At 40.7% G+C, this 13,465-nt stretch overlaps 1 protein-coding gene across 1 annotated transcript in view; it reads left to right on the plus strand.

Moving 5' to 3' along the window:
- The window catches only part of LOC134204339 (dual oxidase maturation factor 1-like), a 39,951-nt gene extending 27,117 nt beyond the window's left edge, over positions 1 to 12,834 (plus strand). Inside the window, exons 3-8 of the mRNA XM_062679167.1 lie at positions 1,249 to 1,603; positions 1,660 to 1,871; positions 11,560 to 11,639; positions 11,697 to 11,818; positions 11,878 to 12,108; positions 12,175 to 12,834. Coding sequence (XP_062535151.1) covers positions 1,249 to 1,603; positions 1,660 to 1,871; positions 11,560 to 11,639; positions 11,697 to 11,818; positions 11,878 to 12,108; positions 12,175 to 12,217 — 1,043 coding nt within the window. The 3' untranslated portion in view covers positions 12,218 to 12,834. The remainder of the gene's footprint in view (positions 1 to 1,248; positions 1,604 to 1,659; positions 1,872 to 11,559; positions 11,640 to 11,696; positions 11,819 to 11,877; positions 12,109 to 12,174) is intronic.
- Positions 12,835 to 13,465: the final 631 nt, after the last annotated feature.

The raw sequence follows: 13,465 nt of genomic DNA on the forward strand, positions 1-13,465 counted from the left end.
AACCTAACGGGCGGAGGGTGGTTCGGCACTTAACTACCGCACAAGTTTTTTCCACCTAGTGGCTATTAGTGCAATTTAGTTTGCAAGGTACCGTCTGCATTGCGTCTCCATCGCACTATGGAAAAACCGTTCTCACTTCACTACCGCACGAGTCTTTTTCTCACCTAATCGCTCAGTGAGACGAGGTGTACCATGTGCCTCCTTCGCTTTATGTGCTTTGTTTTCCACTTAAGCACTACCTTGCGTCTCCTCTGTCCTCGCTGTCTTTCTACCACCGCAGCCACTGAAACTGAATAAGCGAACTTTGCACCAGGCAGTCACCAAAGAAATGTAGGACGCGAAAACAAATGGCCATAGCTCTGGCGCCCATGACTAGATCGGGCCGGTTTTTAGGCTCTGGCTCCCGATGACCAAGTTTGCTGAACCTAGCACATTTGAGAATACCACTTTTTGCCTGTCTCGTACTACGAAGTTATTTTCATACAAAATCTCATATGTACACTAAAATTTCAACAGCATTAGCTAAAAAAATATAACGACCATACCGTCTAAGGTTCCCCAAAACACGCGCGACACAATTTTATCGCTTGGCGACTGCGATTCTGTTGCCGTTGGAAGCGTAAATGGAGCATTGCCCAACAATAGAATCGCAGCGACTAATTATCGCTGTCGCGCGATGAAATCTATTAGCTGTGCTATTAGGTCTGAGGGGCCCTTTAAGCTTTAAGGACCTCAAAATTTGAATCACTCTAAAAGTCATGATGAAAGAACAATTTGCTTTAACAAATACGCCACCGCCTGTGCAATAGAAAATGCATTATGAAGCAAAACGATATGGGACAACTAGTATGTCGGTAAAGGGTCGTACACTTATTACGTAAGCAATTTTTCTGGATTTTTTGACCCCTTTCCCCCCATGTAAGATTTTTTTCAAACAAATGATTTTTTTTATTTATATGGAGCGTCATATATTGACCGACCCCCCTCCCCCATAAGTGCTTACGTAATATGTGTACGGCCCTTAATTAAATATTTCTAACCTTTTTATACACAAATTCAAATGCACATACAATGAAGGAACCTCGCAGCCTTTCGATACAAAAGAAAAGCGAATATCCTTCATCCATTCAAAATACAGCACTTGCTCTATCTGATAACACAATTATGCTTTAAATACTTTTTAATTTCCACTTTAAAAACACACACTCGAAATTTTAATTAACTAATGGATTGTCATTTATCTTGCAGTTACCCGTTTAGGCTCAGGTTGGCATGTTGCTCAATCGACTATCGTCGCCCCGTACAAGGCGTTCTCGCGGGAAAAGCTCCCGGCTCGGTTGGGCGCCCACATCGGACTGATGCACATCAACATTACGCTGGCGGCTCTGCCAGTTGGCAACTGGTCCACCCCGGATATTGACTTCAACGAACGATTTAGCTGGGAACAGGCTAATGATATGGGCAACTCGTACAAAAACGCTTTGCAGCGTGGCTTGCCGTATCCAATTCTGACCGTGGCGGAATATTTCAGTCTGGGTCAGGAAGGATTCTGCTGGGGTGGACAGTATCGCGCAGCTGGCTACTACGCTAGCATACTGTTGTGGCAAGTTTTCTGTTAGCTTAAAGTGAAGTATGTTATTTAACGTATTTTTCCCGTAGGGCATCTTTCGCCTCGTGGCTGATGATGAACTTGCTGCTGGTGGCTGTGCCACGGTATGGGGCCTACATGATGACTCTCACCGGAGGTCTGCTGATAGGGGCCAGCGTTGGCTACAGTCAGATGCTACCAAAGCAACCGTTGACGATCTTCATCGAAGGAGGCCGGATCAGTTTTCGGCTAGGGTGGTGCTTTTGGCTTGTGCTGGTTGCAGGTTGAACATTCATTAATTTGTTAATATTTGTGTTTGCAATGTGATAACTTCGTTGCTATCCGATCGATCCGTATCGAGCTGTTATGGATCGGATGTGGATCAATCGGATAACCAACGAAATGTTGTTTGGTTCTATTGATTATCAAATGTTTGATTTTTCAGTCATTTGGAGCTGTAACGTACCACACCTGTACCAATTGGACAAAAACATGAAACTCATTTCGTCTATTTCATTTTTCGTAATTCGGTTCATTCAAAAAACATCTACTGTTTCATATTTCATATTAAATTTTCCATCTAATTTATATTTCTTGATATTTAGCTTTCCGTTGCTCTGCGTTGCATTCACACATAAGAAATATTTTACTAAACCAGTTGCAGAAAACGTTTCTGAAACGGAACGGAAACAAATCTCCGGTATCCAAACTCCGAACGGATTTCAGGATCTAGTAACTTTACTGGGGATTCATTCAAACTTCTTAAATTTTGAAACTTTACTAATGCCTAGAATCTATCCGCTGTGATTTATTTTATTTCAAATGTTTATGTATAATCACTTCAATAATTATTAAATCCAATTAAAAATTTTAGTCTTTTTTGGGTAATTTTTAGACGTATCTTTAAGGAGTTTTGCTCCGATTTTGGCTGCTTTTTTATCTTCGCGATTCCATCCATCCTGTCGTTTTTTTGCTTGTAATTTATCAAACCACGCTCTGTACTCTTTGCTAGTAGCGACAGCAAGAGGACGTGGTCGTTTCTGATAACGTTGCGTGACTTTGAGCGTAGGAAGTAGTACGGTTTTGTTGAATGAATTCAAAATGTCCCTCCTTTTGGACGATACTGGACCAAATGGAAACAGAAGCTTTGCGTTCTGTCTATCATTCATTCCTGATTTTCCATAGCACGCCCTTCTCGTTCTTCCGGTATATCTATTGAGAGAGATTCATCGCGAACAGTAAACGAAACGTCATCCGGTGTTATTGAGGAAATTGTTGAATCAAATATTTTCCAGGCCGCCATTGCTTGATGATGTTCTTCTGAAACTCAATTTGTGAGTTTCAATTTTTCTACTTCCAACTTAAAACTTACCCTGAATACCATCATCCTCAAAACTCTAAAATCCATCGGCAGCGTCTTCTGGAGAAATTGAAAATAGCCTCGCCTCTCGTTTAGTCACCTGCCAAATATAGAACACAAGTTGGTGTCACCAAGAAGACCCGGCCAGACTAAATCCAATTGATGTTTCTCAAATATTTTCAGCTGTCCAACCTTGAGTTTTGATTCAATATGTCTCAAGCATATTGCGCCTCATTAGCTTCACTTTCCCTGTCCCTACACAGATAGCCGAAATGTCTCCAGAACCAACTGACGTTTGCAACAGCATTCCGTAATTAACTGCATCTGGATTCCACGGCACAATACCACATTTCCGGAATCCATTCTTCAGTTACGTTTTTCAGATTTCCCATATCATCTACCTACTATCATTAGTAGTGCAATTGCATGTTTCGGCAATTATTCTCCGGCGTGAAAAGTTCGATATTCGATTAAACGTTTGTTCCATTGAACTTTAAAAGGCCTAAAAAAGGACACATCCAGCGGGTGCGTTGCACTTGGAAACAAAGAAATCAACGTGATTTGGTTATTACGGCAAAAATTAATAGTCTCGTATGATACATGCGATGTGTGGCCATGGCCACTCAGGGAACAAACACCTTACTCAAATAATTCAAAAATGTTTCACGTGTCATCCATCCTGGTTCATTGCGTCCAATGGACCAACCCAGTGGTGCACTTCTTCTAGTTTTTGAGGGTAGCCTTTGTTTATACGGGAATAAGATCATAGGTGGTGCGAGAGTTTCCGAATTTCCATTATTTGTATGAACATACTTCTCGCCAGTTCTGGCGAAAACTTGTTCTTTTGTCGGTACCATCCGAACAGCAGACTCGTCCATATTAAAAATGCATTCTGGCTTATCAAGAATGTGATACAACTTTCGTTTATCAAAAAGTCGATTTCACTGAACCATTTTCTAATTTGTTTTTCCGAAACGTGCTATGTTTGGACAGAAAACTTGGCACGCAACGATAGATTTCAGGACGCCGTTGTAGAAATAGCTTCATCCGGGAATCCTTATGACCGGGAATCCTTTTTGTAGAAGGGTTCGTTTGCCGGAACTTCGGATAAAGTGAGCCACAGACGTTTTCAGACGCTGTGCATCAACTGGGAAGCTCGATTGGGCCGAAAACAAATCCATTCTATGATTAACTTCTCTTCATCAGCGGTCAAAACGGTCGGTTTACCAGGTGAACGACTCTTTTGTTGCTTCAGCTTCCTACGAACCGTGGCTTCTGGAACATCAAACGAAACAGCAGATTTCCTAATGGACCACATTAATAATACTTACGCGCCATTTGTTATTCGAAATAGTGAAACGAAATTAACTTTATTTGCGTGGAAATCTAAGTTTTGAATTACACTTTTACTTTATAGCACTTTTGTTAAAGCACAGAAAAATTGACGCGTATGACAGATGGTTGTCATTGTTGTTTTCATGGATGTATTTTATTGGCAATGACTTTTATTGCAATGGCAGCTCAGTATAAACATAAACAAAGACCGTACACGGAAGAAATAAACTGCCCAATAGTGAGTTTAATTCACCCAACCTCGAACATCCGTACGGGAAGCCAAAATTGAGTAAGTAGGGTCGAAGTAGTTTGCCTTTACTCTCATGTTAAAAAAGGACCCAACGGAAAATTTATTTACCCAAATGTAAGTTTAATTCACTCAATTTCGACCTCAGGTAATAAAACTCAAAATTGGCTTCCCGTATTGAACTGGCGTCGTTGGATTGTTTGGCTCTTTTGTTTTTGACAACAAAAGAAAGAGTGGATGAAAGAGAAGAGAAAAAATAACTCAAAAGTAAGATTAAAAATACTCAATTTTGGGTACTTTTTTTTCCGTGTAGGCTTGATTTTTGAGTACCTATTTATATTTCATACTTTGAGTAGAAATGACCCTCATACCTCATACTTTGAGTAAAAATGACCGATAAAGCCGATAAACAAATCATTCACCACAATCACGGTCGTAAAATCTGTTTTCAATTAAATATATTTTATTTATATTTCGTGATGGAAATTGCTTTTCACATCGATTTAATAAGAAAGTGCGTCGGATCAGCGTAAAATATGGTGCTTCTATGGTTTTCACTTAACGGCGTAGATTGCTTATTTCTTCATTTGAACTTCCATGTTTCCCGATAAAGTTAAGTAAATTGCAGCTGCACGTACCGATCCTTAAATCGCTAGTTCCTTTTCGTTGTTGAGGTCTTCTCCGATTGTTCTGGTCCGCATTTTTTCGTTTAAAATTCGTTAGTTTTTCAAGGCTGGCGTGCACGCTCTGCCTTCAAACCCAAAAATATTGTCCAGTCACCCCTTAATTAATTTATTATGATTTGTGAAATCTACAACAATTAAGACACCAAAGAAAAAAAATATATTTTACTACATTTACTAATGAGGGATCAAGAACTTAAAAATCCGACGACAGTTATGGATTTTTCTATATTTAGGCGCAATTTAGGGGTTCCCTATTTGAGGTGGAATCAGACTAGCAGACAGTCAAAACAAGAATATAAAATGGAAAATTCATCTTCAGTAGCAGTTATAAATTGTTCCATATTTTTTTGTTAATAAACGAATACATCAATGCTGCTCTGGGGAGGTATCACGGAGCCACGGGGGTCAAGGCAACAGTCTCCTCTTACGCCAAAACATTTTCGAGTATTTTTCTTTGCTATCTTCTTCGTCTCAGGTAATTTTTCCTGTTGGAGCAACGAGTAATTTATCGAGATGTGTTTCGGTGCTCGGCATCCTCGGTGGCTCTTTACTCTCCATCGGCCTCTATTTTGCGCTTTTAATGCTTGGCCTTTGTTATGGCTCCTTTTATCCGAGATATTTCTAATTCTTTCAGCAACAAAACATGTTTTCTACCATTTGACTTAAATTGTTCGTTTATTTTACCCCTATCTGTTTTGTTACCTTCTTCATACAATGTTGCCACTGGCCAGTGATATACGCAAATACAATGTAACAGTCTTCACACCCTCCGTGGCCATAATTTTGCGTGATTTAGCTTTCCGGACCTCCAATAGTATTCGTTCAACAGCCGCTGCTTCACGAGCTCAATTATCTGGTCGTACGATTCCGGCATCCTCCGCCAAATAATCGTCACCGGTGGTTTTCTGTCAGGCACACAGCTGCCTATTGAAAAGGTCTTCGATTTTGAACAGGTGCTCTTCCATGTTCGCATGTTCTTCGTAGTTCAGACCACATAGTGTAATATATTGGTTTACTAAAGTGGACCACGAATGGTGGAAGCTTTCTCAAAAGTTGAATCGGTATCCTAGCTATAGCATATGGTAGACTCGAAAGAGTATCTACCAGTAAGGACCGAAGGACTAGTCGAGTCAAGTCTCTAGTCAGATGAAATTCTTATTTGGTGTTTTATGGAACATAAGTACATATCCAGTTTTCCGCGAGCGGTAATGGCCGCTAGCTTGCCTGCGGGTTAGTCTCTGATTTGAGGTTTGTGGAGGTCAACTACACCCACCGTTCGAGCATTTTGATCAATGTGGTACATAAGAAGGTTTGAATTCACTTCATCCGCACCTACTTATATGCCACATTGGTGAGAATGCTCGTAGCGGTGAGTGCAGTTGACTACTAAACCCCCCCTAGAGACAAAATTTTTAGAAGAAAAAAAAATTTCGGGCCTTCTCGAAATTAAAAAATGTTCAGGAACATTATATAAAGACTTGGCCTTAGTCTTTAAACTTAGATCCGTTAGATGGGCTTTGACACATGTACTGTAGGTATATTTTAACGTATAATAGATAATAATAGTTTAAAAAAAATTAGTTGTATGTTATCGTTTATTAGCTCCATTATCTAAAAATGGAGTAAGCTACTGGATCTCATATCTTCTTCGGTGAAGATTGATTTATGTGGAAGTGATGGCTACGTGTCTTTTGCCCCCATCAGGAACTCAGGTCCATTATTGTACCACCTGCTGGTATATTTCGCCACCTATTTCCGTCATCCGCCACATTGGAGAGAGTTGAAACCCAACGTCAATATCCGTCGACTCCAGGATTTTGCTGATTCTAGAACCAACGAAGGCACTGTATCTTTTGAGGTCGGCACGTAGCCAACAAAGAACGTTTCTCGAATAGGTCCAAAACGTTCGTCTCAAGATCAGGATATTCATCGTAAAGTTTTGCGTAACGCTAGCTGCCAGTCTGCAGCCAAGAGCCGCAGCCTGTAATTCTAGCCGTGGAATGGAAGCTCCTACTAAAGTGCATTCCACCTGTTCAGTTGCCGCAATTCGTAAGAACACATTGGCATTAGCTCCAGTCGACGATAGAATGCGTCGATAACATCTTGGAATTCGTAACTTTTACAACTCAGGAAGCAAGCCTAATCAAAAAAGTTCAATTAGTGGACGCAGTGGTTTCTCGCCTCAACAAAAAAAAAGCCTAACCAATCACGCCATCTATCGAAAAGGTTCTCGGGAATCGATTCGTCCCAGATGAAGTAGGCACGCCACACTTCTTGAAGTAGGATCCTCAAAAATATCAAGAAATTGTCGATAAGACCCAGAGGATCGTAAATTGTCATTAACATTCGAAGGATCTATCTTTTAGTAGGGCAGCAATGACCCTTTAGTAAGGCTGAATCCAATCTTGTCCAGCAAATCTTATATTTGAATTCACCTTCTTGTGTACGCCACCACATTCCGAGGATTTTCTGGCCTCCAAGCTCAAAATATTTAAATCTTTCTCCGTGGACTTCTCGCTATTCATTCTGAAGGTTACTAGTGACTACCCAATTCCGTATTTCAAATCCACCTTGTGCGTTGATGAACCTCACAGGTTCTGCTAGCGCATTTGCATCTACCACTGTTTCTACGCTTGCCTTCACATCGTCCACGTAGTGGCGTTTCTTGATAACCGCTACTGCTTCAGGATGCTCTTCTCCAAATCTGTCGGCATTCTTGTTTTTAACGAACTGAGCAGCAGCGGTAGAACAACACGCCACGAAAGTCATCACCTGCATGACAAAGGTTTTAAGTTCAACGGTTCCGGAGGAGTTATTGCTATCTGGTATTTCCTGAATGTCAGCACAAAGACCGATCCGATTTTCACGAAACTGGTACAGAATGCCTACCAGCGAGGCTAATTGTTCCGGGCGGGTAAGGAGAACAGACTTCCACGAAGTTTCATACGCAGCAGCCCATATGTAGCGTCTGCCGTAGGTATAGATTTCTAAAATGTTTTCGGAACCGAAGTAAAAACCACTGGTTTACTTATGGGTTACTTTTATTGCGACAACTCACGACACTTATTGGATTCGTTCCGCCTTAGACCAACCTGAATACCGGATATTATTTACTTCTCCCTCTTTTCATTATTTCTCACTCCCTTCAAATCGATCTCAGGTTACTGACCACGGCGAGATGTAAGACATTGATGTTCTATGGCTATAATATGGACTCTACACCATATAATCCTCAACTTTCCAGGCTTATTCGGATTGTACACAGGAAATATTAGAAGATACCACACCCGTCGGTACTCTTTCCGATGTAGTTTTCTCCTCGTGCATGGTGTTTGTCGACTCTCCATCATTCTCCATACGCTTTTCTAAGCATTTCCAGCGGCGCACGACAGTGGCTTTATTGTCCGTAAATCGAATTTTGTCGACACGCCACAGAATATCAGTTTCACCGTTGAATCGTGTGCGAGATTCGAGAATCTGTTCATCATCTTTTGAAAGTCACCCAACTTGATTCGATTTGACTACTAAATTATCGATGGAAAAGTAATCTTTGACCATCTGGTCAAGATGCATCTCGCTTTGCTGATTACAGGTACAGATATGGTACGCATGACTAGTGCTTTTGGAGGTCGTAGTTGCCCAGCCGCCATAAACTATCCAGCTGTCCAGCTAAACTAGCCGAGATTAGTCATCACGGCAATCGACTCTCCCTTATTACCTTCACGGCTCACCAAAATAATATTGGCATATGCTTCAGCCCGATCAGTATCCGTGGTCGAACTTTTGAGTATCTTTCCTTGGGTAATCCGCGCAAGTACCCGTGATCAGCCTTTATCTGAGTCATATCTAGTGATTGGAAGGGTAACTGCAATTCGTCAACGGTTCGTACGTCATGAAGCAGCATTCGCTTCGTAACGATGGGTGCCTTCCGTCCATTTTAAGCAGAGTGGAAGGGAGTTTTCTGATAACCTCAGATCCACGGCAAGTTGCTGGTCCATAAGTGTCAGTTCTGATCCGTCGTCCAGGAAGCCATGACACACCTGTACTCCGTCTCCATTATTAATCTGAGTGTATAAAGTCCGACGCCATATTAAGAATGTCAATTTGTAAAAAATCCTTGGGCCATCCTTATCTTCAATAGCACCATAATGATGGGTTTACTATTCCTTACTGACCTTTCAATCGATGAAGCTGGAATGGAGGTATCAGAAGAAGAACCGGAGTACGATGAGAGACTTGAAAAATGGATTGATTGGCTTCAGAAAAAACAAGTTCCTGATAAAAGAAAACAACCAATGATGTTGCAATTGAGAAATATTAAATAAATTGTATTTTATTGATATTTTAATTAATTCGATTAATAGAAGGGAGCAAGCATAGGGCTGAAATATCTTTAATAAAGATAAAAAAAACTTTGTAGAACTTTTTTTTTTTAATATAGTTTTGCGGTAAAATGCGTTTTTTTTGCGTAAATCTGTATCGTGGACCATGCAATGTTGACATTAAAATGCCAAACTACTTGATAGAACGACAGTTTTGGAAGCCAACGAAGTGTTCTATTATTGCTTTTATTAGTTAAAAATTGCATTTTAATACCTCTGATTTCACTATTAAGGGTATGTTCACAAATTACGTAACTCTTTTGGGGGGAGGGGGGAGGTCCAACTTGCGTTATACTTTGTTACACTAAAAGGTGGGGGAGGGGGAGGGTATTACCAAATGTTACGCATAACACGAATACAAATTTATTTGAATGTCTATTTTTATTTAAATCACTGATTGAAGTAATTGCTGTTTATCGTTATCGAACATTAGTCATTATCGAAATCAAGCATGCTGACATAGCGGGATTGATATGCGTAAAAATACCAAGCGAATATTGTATTTCTCGACACCACTGTTCCGCTAAACTATGTAAATGGTTATGATCGCAAATTCTATTTTCATTTCTACTAGCTGCATTCTTAAAATCGTTGATGTTTGATCATGTGCCGTCCCTAACAGTGTTTAAAAAATACCAAAACTATGCTTCAGCGAAGAAAAAAAATCTGCCTTTAAAACTGTTACTTTTTGTTACAAGGGGGAGGGAGGGGGTCAAAAACTCGGATTTTTGCGTTACGTAATTTGTGAACAGACCCTAACTGAGACTTCAAACTTTACTAAAATGCCGTCTTCATTCGTGTCCTTGACAAAATCACGTGGCACTCCCCGAGCAGGAAAAATTGGCTCAATTATACCTAATTCTGTAATTGATACCATACTCTGTTATGAACTAGCCCTGCATAAGAGGTAAAATACCAAAGGAATTATACCAAAAATTCATATGCACAATACTTGAGCCATAACATACTCAGTTATTAAATTGATTTTCAATACCAAATGCATAACCAATTATTATTCGTTTGGTATTGGAATACCAAAGTATGTTATGCCTCAAGTATCCTGCATATAAGTTTTTGGTATTATTTTTTGGTATTTTACCTCTTATGCAAGGCTATTTCATACCAGTTTCTGTTATTGAGGTCGTCGCTCCTGCTCGGGTCAAGATCACCTCACCTTGTGATGATACTTTCTTGATACTTGATGGGCTCTAGCTTTCTTCTTGGTGAGCTTGATTTTGGGACGTCCCCACTGGAGTTGATCCTCAGGTCCCTCTCTCAGGTCGGTTTACCTCGAAGCCTGTGATCTTCCAGCTTACGAACAACGTGATCAGCGCACCGGAGGTTGTTGTGTCTATTTATTTTCTTTGTTGGCATTGCATTATGTCCGTTTCACTGTTTGGTGTTCATTAAGCATTTCCACAGTTAATAAGTACCGTTAGTAGTAGTACAGTTAGTAACTACCAATGTTAAATTCTTCAACAAAGTTCCAGACCAGAAATCACCGACGAAGGACTCTTCACGCGGTCTCAGTCTGTTAAATAGAACATTTCATCAAATTAAAAAGCGTTATTCCTGCGCAATTGGCGTACAGGCTGGGTGTGACCTTTCAGCTGGTAATTCCCCATATCTCTGTTTTCAGGTTTCAATGGCTTCTCTAACCTTATTCAATGTACGCAGCTCCTCATGACTATTCAGTTCACTGATACGCATTTACCGTTCAACGAAGTTTCGAAATCCACCTTTGTTTTATCTGTCAGCAAATTACCTTCTATTATCAAAAGGCTATTTGGAGACTCCAAATGTCAGTAGCATGGGCTATACAAATTAAATTCTCTGATAAATTTCCCTGTGGTCGTTCGGCCAAATGACCTTTGAATAGGATGGAAATACTGAATCTACATCAGCCACAACTTTGCACCATTTCCTAGGCTAGAAAGAACAAATTTAATTCTTCCTTGTAGGTATCCTCTGCTTATCGATTGGACTGATAATAGCAATTATCGATTTGGTTTGGCCACACCGATTCTCAACCATCCTGGAGGTACATAAGTTGCAAATTTGTTCGCATGTGTTTGCTTCACATAGTTGTGTATTTTAGGTTTATTACGACACGCCCTATGACAGACACGTGATATTAGAAGAATCTCACGATGTTCGATACCGCAAACGTAATAGCAAAGGTTTGGAGGAACCCCCTGGTCTTGGATCGCGTATCCTGCGGTAATAATATGATGTTAGTTTTACAACCGAACAAACCTAAAGCAATGCCCCTGTTTCAGCCGGCTATCATCGAAAACTCGGGACCAAACAAATGACAAGGCGGGCATCGAAAACCGCGGTTTCCAGCACGACGTCCCAAAGTCGCCCTGGCGCTATCCGTTCCGCCGGGCCCAGCAAAACCCACCGCAAGGAATCCAGCGTACAATTTCGCAAGACTCTAACTCCAGCATCGCATCCGCAGCTGCCATGTCTCAATCGTTACATAAAGTAGCACTTTCCAGAATGCTTCCGTAAAAGACGTTCACCCCGTGGATAGTTAGGACAAAACGCAGCCATTTATCTCTCCTTAATTTTAGGAAACCACCTCTGGAGCGGACTCGCGAAATCTCCAACTGGTAGACGATAGGCAACCATCGACATCCATGTACCAACAATCGGTTCAAAACCGGAAGCCTCACTTAAAGCTAGAAACCACACGTGTGCAACTTTTACGTGATGAATCTCTTGTGATATTAAATCGTAAAACAGCGAGCTGACAAAAACGAAATAACTAATCGAGATAAACAAATTCCAAGTTATCATGGAAAGACTTGTCCGAGTGCAACTTACCATAAGTATAGGACGAAACAATTTTATAGATTAGGACTGAATTGAAAATGGCTTCGTACGGAGCAAATTTTAACTGACCGTGTCTAGCATTAAAATTTAGCGATAGTAGTATTCTAGGTATTAATCAACGATTGCTTAGAATTAAGACTGGCCAATTTGCGTAAAGCGCGTATCATATTCGTAACAGTTATCAGTGAACCTTTACAAGACTATCAGGAACAAGTTTCATGCCCTTTTAACTTATTTATTAATTCGTTCGTGTACGGAGTTTTACGAGTATGTAGGTTGAATTTTTATTAAAAGAAACTAGTGGAGAAGAACCAAGTATTACTTAAACATGTGTCATGGAGAAAGAAGATTGTAATGATTACTGTAGATAAACGAATAAACATAATTGTGACATAGTAGATCGTTGTCAGTTATTTAGAGAAAGCATGCTTGATTTAGAAAAAAGCTAAATCCCTGAATCACCTTTTGATTGACAATAATTTATGTCGCTTGGAAGGCTTTTAAACGTATTTTCAAACTAAGACCGGAATGACCTGAGCAGTACAAACAAATTTTCTCCATTATGCTTGATTCATATAGGTGCAGAGAATCATACATTCTCCCCCAATGCTAAATGCACTGTAAAGGTGGACATGCGGCAACCAGGTGGCGGTAGTGCACACACGTAAACACAAGCAAACCCGTTGCAAGCGACATTGGTGGCCGAACGACCACCTACAAAAAAATGAATCCACCGCTGGGGAAATTCGATTAGAGGTGTGCGCCGCCGCGCCACGCCGCCGCCGCCGACAGTTTTTGGCACGCCGCCGCCGCCGGCATTTTTTCATCGGCGCGCCGCCGTTTCAAATTTTGTCACGCCGCTGATCTATATTTTTCCACGCCGATTCAAATTTGAAGAATTTTCCGTGGAAATTTCGAAGATTCAGTCGAATTTCCGTAGAATTCCCCGAATGATCCACACATCATCACGTTGGAACCCCTGGTAATTTTTCGTGAAAATACCAATGATTTCCTTGAGAATTACCGTTG

This window comes from Armigeres subalbatus, unplaced genomic scaffold (assembly GCF_024139115.2).
Source record: "Armigeres subalbatus isolate Guangzhou_Male unplaced genomic scaffold, GZ_Asu_2 Contig519, whole genome shotgun sequence".
Lineage (NCBI taxonomy): Eukaryota > Metazoa > Arthropoda > Insecta > Diptera > Culicidae > Armigeres > Armigeres subalbatus.